At 60.4% G+C, this 6,503-nt stretch overlaps 1 protein-coding gene across 3 annotated transcripts; it reads left to right on the forward strand.

Annotated features, from left to right (window-relative positions):
• The first annotated feature begins 563 nt into the window (after positions 1 to 563).
• Positions 564 to 5,894, forward strand: ELF3 (E74 like ETS transcription factor 3). 3 transcript variants are annotated; one of them, XM_049634341.1, is made up of 9 exons: positions 597 to 915; positions 1,358 to 1,524; positions 1,872 to 2,093; positions 2,299 to 2,385; positions 2,584 to 2,703; positions 2,897 to 2,986; positions 3,156 to 3,272; positions 4,174 to 4,369; positions 5,057 to 5,894. In XM_049634341.1, the coding sequence occupies exons 2-9, from the start codon at positions 1,362 to 1,364 to the stop codon at positions 5,169 to 5,171; spliced, it is 1,110 nt and encodes a 369-aa protein (XP_049490298.1). In that variant the 5' UTR covers positions 597 to 915; positions 1,358 to 1,361; the 3' UTR covers positions 5,172 to 5,894. The 3 variants fall into 3 exon arrangements, with proteins under 3 accessions (XP_049490300.1, XP_049490298.1, XP_049490299.1); XM_049634343.1 differs by lacking the exon at positions 2,584 to 2,703 and having other exon boundaries at positions 564 to 915; XM_049634342.1 differs by lacking the exon at positions 597 to 915 and having other exon boundaries at positions 922 to 1,524.
• Positions 5,895 to 6,503: the final 609 nt, after the last annotated feature.

A 6,503-nucleotide genomic window follows, 5' to 3' on the forward strand; every position in this document is an offset into this window, starting at 1 on the left:
ATAATAAACAGGGCCACGAGGATTCCAGCACCTGCAGCAGATCCGAGGCTCCAGGGACTCCGGCAGGGGCTTAGGGACAGCCAGGCCTCTCCAGAAGTGGCTGCAGCAAACCTGATGATTGCATGGGGCCCAGGTAGGCAAAGCAAGCCAAGACTTTACCACCAAAGGAGATGCCCGTAGGGTGGGTCCGACGGGAACTTTGGGGACAATGGGGCCCTGAGGCTAGGCTGGCAGTCGCGGCCCCCACCCGGTATGAGCCCATGAATATTGCCTAGGCCTGGAGAGGCTTCCTGCCCTAATCCTGTGTGTTGTAGGAAAATTCCCTAAACCACACAATTTGCTCTCCCTGCTAGGCACCCTTGTCCACAGCTCTCCACCCATTTGGGGGACCAGCAGCCTTCCAACCCAGTTCTACCAGGTTCCCCTCCCCCTTCCCCTCATAGCCCATCCCTGGCCTGGCCCCCCTGAGGAATTTCCTGCGCCAGAGGATGGCCGAAAGTACAGATGCCCACCCCAGCAACTCTCCTGCCACCCGCCCAGGCCAGTGCCCTGTGCCCAACCCCAGAGGGTGCGACATGACAGACTCTGACAATCATTAAACCAGCCGGGCCTGATTTCCCAGCACCGCCTGCTAGGATCCGGGCCAAGTGGCACAAAATATGCAAATCACCTGGGGCCAGAAGCCCAGTCTAAAGGCCAGGAAATCCCCTCCGTCCAATGAGCCACCAGCTCAGGTTACCGCCAGGCGAGCTATAAGGGCCCGGCTCGGGGAGGAGCTCCCACTCGCCTCTATTTAGGGCGGGTGGGGGAGTGCGGGCCAGACCTACCTGGTGCAGCTTTTAGCCTCCTGGATTTCTCGCCGGCCCGCTGTCCCTTAATCCTGCCTGCCTGCCACACCCACACCCCGCCACTCAGGTAGGACCCCCCACCTGTCGTATTCCCCAGCCTGGGTCCTGAGAGGTCAAGTGGATGGTTAGTTCTAAACCCACCCACTGCAGCTCCGCATTATAGAGCCCCCTGAGCAGGAGTGTAGGGCAGTGGGGGTGTCCTGAAGGTCGCCGAGGCACCGTCTCTGGGAGGGACAGAGTGGCCCTGACTCTGCCAGTCCCACTCAGGGACCCAGGTGGGCCGGGGCGGGGCGGGGGGGTGGGGGTTGCCCAGCAGGCGGCCCAGTGCCCACACTGTGCTCTGAAATCTTGAAGCCCTCTTGAAGAGATGGTGTCCAAAGAGATACTGACCCTCACGTCCCCCCCGCCCCTAGGGGCTCCTTCTGCCCCAGGCTTGGCTAGAACAGAAGAGCTAGAGGGGAAAGGGAGGACCCTGGTCCTCACCAGCCTCGGCCTCTCTCCCTGGGTAGCCTCATGGCTGCAACCTGTGAGATTAGCAACGTCTTCAGCAACTACTTCAGTACTATGTACAGCCCGGAGGAACCCGCCCTGGCTTCTGTTCCCGCTGCGGCCACCTTTGGGGCTGAGGACCTGGTGCTGACCCTGAGCAACCCCCAGATGCCACTGGAGGGCCCAGGTGGGTCTCAGCAGGTGGGATGGGGAGAGACAGAGCCATCCCTCTAAGAACCTGTTAGATAAATGGAGACTTCAGGCGGGGAGGAGGGTCCCCCCAGCAAATTCCAGCGCTAGGGGCATGGGCTGGCTTGTAAGAGGCTGAGGTGTTGGGGTTGAGGGGCAGTTCCCGGCTAAGTGAGGTGCTGGGCGAGGGTGCTGCGAACCCCATCTCCCGCCCCTCCTCCTGGGAGGCTCCTCTGAGAGGTGGGGGGGGGGGGGTCCACACAGAAACCCAGATGGGCACCAGAAATGGGCTGTGAGGGGCCGGGTGGCTCGAGCTGACCTGACGCTGTGCCCGGCTTCTTGCAGAGAAGGCCAGCTGGTCGGGGAAGCAGCCCCAGTTCTGGTCAAAGGCCCAGGTTCTGGACTGGATCAGCTACCAAGTAGAGAAGAACAAATACGACGCCAGTTCCATTGACTTCTCACGGTGCGACATGGACGGGGCCACGCTCTGCAACTGTGCCCCCGAGGAGCTGCGTCTGGTCTTTGGGCCTCTGGGGGACCAACTCTACTCCCAGCTGTGGGACCTCAGTGAGTCCAGGCCTCCTCCTGCCCTTGCTTCCCTCTCGGTTGGGAGGCTGCTCTAGGGACCGGCCCACACCCTAGGCTGAGGTCAGCATGGCTGTGGGAAGGACCCGGAGCCCCAGGCCAGCGGGCACAGATAAAGAACCGCTGAGGGGCGAGGGGACCGTGCGATGCCAGCCTGGGCTCTGACCCCTCCTCCCTTCCTCATCAGCTTCCAGCTTTCCCGATGAACTCAGCTGGATCATTGAGTTGCTGGAGAAGGACAGCATGGCCTTCCAGGAGACGCTGGGCCCCTTCGGTGAGAAGCCATTTTCTCACTCCTTCCCCTAGCTTGTCCCATCCCGTCTCTGCCTCTCCCTAGAGCACTGGAGCTGACCCTCTGTCACCAGACCTCTGTCTCCCCTGGCTAGAAAAGCAGCAGGTCATTAGATCTCTGGGGAGCTCAGTGTCCCTGCCTGTTCCTCCGAGCTCTGTCTGAACCCTGACCTCTTCCCAGACCAGGGAAGCCCCTTCAGCCAAGAGGTGCTTGAGGAGGGCCGGCAGACCAGCCCCTACTTCCCCGGCAGCTACGGCACCGGGGCCCCCTCCCCCGGCAGCTCCGATGTCTCCACTGCAGGTAAGCACCCTCGTCTGGGCCACAGCCTCCCTTTCCCCCAAACACTCCTGAGCCCTTGGTTCCCGCCACTAGAGCCCAGGCTTTCTGGGGCAAGTAGGAGCTGGCTGGGTAGCGTGTCCTGAGACCCTCAGTGGCCCATCCCCCGGCAGGCGTGGGCTGGCAAGGGGACTCACTGCGACCCCGCCTCCCCTAGGGACTGGTACTTCCCAGAGCCCCCACTCCTCAGACTCCGGTGGAAGTGATGTGGATCTGGATCTCACCGACAGCAAACTCTTCTCCAGGGGTGAGTGGAGGGAGCCTCCTGGTCCCCGGGAGAGTGTCCCAATGGGCAGTGCCCACGGGGCCCGTCCTTGCCCTCTTCCCTGCTCTCCTGTAGGGTTTTCCTCCGCAGAAGAGCTGCCCCTGAGAGCCCCAGTTCCCTGCCCTCTGACCTTCCACCTCCCCTCTCTTAGACGGTTTTCCTGACTATAAGAAAGGGGATCCTAAGCACGGGAAGCGGAAACGGGGTCGGCCCCGAAAGCTGAGCAAAGAGTCTCGGGAGTGTCTGGAGGGCAAGAGGAGCAAGCACGGTGAGCTTCTGGGGTCACCCCCTTTGTGGTGAGGCCTGGGGGGCGGGGTGGGGGGGGCGCTGCTGGTGCTTTTTTCTCCCGTGATGGCTGGCCGTCCACGCTGCTCCTCCCTCCCGCCGTCATGGCTGTGCGCAGGCCCAGGGCTGTGTGGCACCGAATGGCAGGGCCTAGGTTGGTGGTCCTGGATAGGAGGGGGAAACTGAGGCTCCTGGAGGAAGGCCCATAGGACCAGAGCCCAGGTCACCTGCCCACCCACTCCAGTTCTCTCTGCACTTGGCTCTGTCCTGCCTGCTGGGACACCCTTGGTGGTGTGAGGCAGCTGGTGGGTGTTGGGAGGGCCCAAAGGGCCCCAGGGGGCTCAAGCAGAGGACTGTGCCCCGTCTGCAGGCTGGACGCGTGGACCTCAGGCACCACTGGGTGATGGCCCCGAGCTCCTTCTTGCCTCTGTGCTTTCGCGCATGCAGTCTCCCTCCCCCTATGCGCTAGGCCTGGCTTGCTTCTTGTCTTCAGGGAGCTATTTTTTCCCGGGAAGCTGTCCCCTTGTCCCCCGGGCTGGGGCCGGCTCCCCGGTCCTGTCCTCGCCAAGTTCTCACCACCTGTTGGCGTGTTTGCATTTTAACGGCGGCCTCCACTGAACCGTGGGCTCCTCGAGGGCAGTAGTGCGTCTCAGTCACTCTCCCATCCCAGCCAGATGTTTGATCAATATTTGAGCGAGTAAGACATCTGTGCTGTGTGAGACGTGCTCCCCGTCTGGTGGGGGGGGGGGGGGGGGGGAGAGAACCAGCCCTTACACTACACAGGCATCAGGAGGCTGTGTGCCGGGACAGACAGGGCCCCCCGGCCTCGGAGGAGAGGGGTCACCCCCTGGACTGATGACTGACGGATGCGTCTGGCCTTGTAGCCCCCAGAGGCACCCACCTGTGGGAGTTTATCCGGGACATCCTCCTCCACCCGGAACTCAATGAAGGCCTCATGAAGTGGGAGAACCGGCAAGAGGGTGTCTTCAAGTTCCTGCGATCAGAGGCCGTGGCCCAGCTTTGGGGCCAGAAGAAGAGGAACAACAGCATGACTTACGAGAAGCTGAGCAGAGCCATGAGGTGAGCAGGTGGCCGGGGTCCTCGTGACCCAGCCAGACCCTGGGGGACCTGCTGAGGCTGCCGGGGACAGCTAACCTGTGCTCCCACGGCCCGCTCTCCGACCACTGCCATAGTCTGGCAGGTTTGCGTCCTGTAGAATGAGGATAAGAGCAGTGTCCGCCGCTGTCACGGACTAAAGGAGGGCATGGAGAAAGTAGGCTGGTGCAGCAAACACCAGAAACTCTCTGCGACAACATTTCTTTGCGCTCTCTGCAAGCTTGTCCTGAGAAAAGCTCTCCGTGGTGAAAAGAGCGTGAGCTGAGGCCCACACCAAGACCTGGCTCTCCTTAAGTTGCCTGTCTAGACCTCGGTTTCCCCCTGAATTGTCACTAAGGGCGCTTCCAGCCCTAAAACCATGTGGTTCCATGATCAGCCCTGGGACCCAGCCATAAGATCTAAACGAGCAAGGGTAAGGCCAGGTGCTTCGGACACCATTCTAGGCCAGAGTGCCACGATGGAGCAGAGCGGCTCCTTCTTGCAGGAGGGAAGGAAAGAAAAGCTACAGGAAGTGGATCAGACTCCTGTTGCTGGGGCTGGAGCCCAGGGGGACAGGTCACCTGAGGATAGCTGGGCCAGGTGGAGGAAGGTATCCGCAGTCCAAGACGGCTCCCCACCCAGGTACCTCTGACCACCCTTCTTCCCGCCCAGGTACTACTACAAACGGGAAATCCTAGAGCGGGTGGATGGCCGGCGGCTGGTCTACAAGTTTGGCAAAAACTCTAGCGGCTGGAAGGAGGAAGAAGTTGCCGGGAGTCGGAACTGAGGGTCGGAACGAGACCCAGGACCAAACGCAAGGACTCGAGGCCTGCGGCCCCTCCTGGGAAGACCAGCAGGTCCCAGCATCTGGGCAATGCTCCGGCTGTGCTGCGGAGAGAAGCTGTGAGGCTCTGGTATCCTGTCAGCCACCGTCCTCGGATCCGGGGCTTGTGGCCTCTCCTCTCTGCCCTCTTCTTGGAATTACAAGCCCTGGGGTTTGAGGTGACTCGTCTTGCTGACTTGTCCGCAAGTGTAGCTTCTTTTACCTGGTGCCTCCTCAGACCCAACCCAGACACCGGCTACGGACAGCACCTTCCTTCTCCAGATGCCCGGACTGAGCCGAGGAGGCCAAGGGAAGCACCAGGAGTGCTGTGAGAGGGGACAGGACGGGGTCCTCCTGAACCTGCTTTCTGGACTGCCTTCCACCTCTGTGCTTGGACTCTGCAGGCAGGGGTCAGAGCACTCCCTAATTTATGTGCTATAAATACGTCAGATGTACATAGAGATCTATTTTTTCTAAGACATTCCCCTCCCCGCTCCTCTCCCACCACGTGTTAGTGGCCAGACTGACTGACTGTTTCGGCCCTTGGCCAGGCCGATGAGGGGCAGGGAGATGCCGGGCCCCTGAGGATGGGGCTCCTGGCTCCTTTTTCCTGTGAATGGAGGTAGAGACCTCCAATAAAGTGTCTTCTGGGCTTTTTCTAACCTTTGTTTCAGCTGCCTGTGTACTGAAATTTGGGCCTCTGGATTGGATAAGGTCATGGGGTTGAAGGAGAGGAGCCAGGACAGGAGGTCTACAGGGCTAGAGGTGAAAGCAGAAGCAGACTTGCAAGATAGGGATGGATTTCCTAGATCGGGAGGGTTGGGTTTACAGACCAGCTGCCTGGGGGCTGGGAGGAAAGCAAGGGAAGCAGGCCAGGCCGTTGAGGGCTGAGAAAGCTTCGCAGGATTTCTGCAAGCTAGGGCATGAGCTCAGCCTGCTGAACACTGGGCCAGTCGTACTGCAGTGACTCGTTCCCCCAGTGACCTTGGCCACGTCAGCCCCCTGGGCTCACTTGCTTGCTATAAATCTGGGGTTTGGCCCCCGGTGCTCTCTAAGAAGTCTAAAATTGCATATCCAGCCTTGTGGGATAGATGCTTCAGCATTCTGGGCAAGTTGGCCACAAACTGGGAAAACAAAATGAATCCTTGATGAGGAAGAAGGGGGGAAGGAATAGACATTTGCCAGCCTCGTGTATGCCAGGCACTGAGCCAGACAGCACTTTATCGCACCTAATCTTGCCCACCCCCCGCCCCAAATGAGATTTGTCATTCCCATTTTACAGATGCAGAAGGTGAG

Source organism: Panthera uncia, chromosome F1, assembly GCF_023721935.1.
Source record: "Panthera uncia isolate 11264 chromosome F1, Puncia_PCG_1.0, whole genome shotgun sequence".
Lineage (NCBI taxonomy): Eukaryota > Metazoa > Chordata > Mammalia > Carnivora > Felidae > Panthera > Panthera uncia.

Bases quoted from the DNA above. Each gene is read 5' to 3' on its own strand.
- ELF3 (XM_049634341.1), top strand. From the start codon at position 1,362: ATGGCTGCAACCTGTGAGATTAGCAACGTCTTCAGCAACTACTTCAGT. The intron at 2,704-2,896 runs GTAAGCACCCTC...CGCCTCCCCTAG, and splicing joins CTCCGATGTCTCCACTGCAG to GGACTGGTACTTCCCAGAGC. The intron at 2,987-3,155 runs GTGAGTGGAGGG...CCCCTCTCTTAG, and splicing joins CAGCAAACTCTTCTCCAGGG to ACGGTTTTCCTGACTATAAG.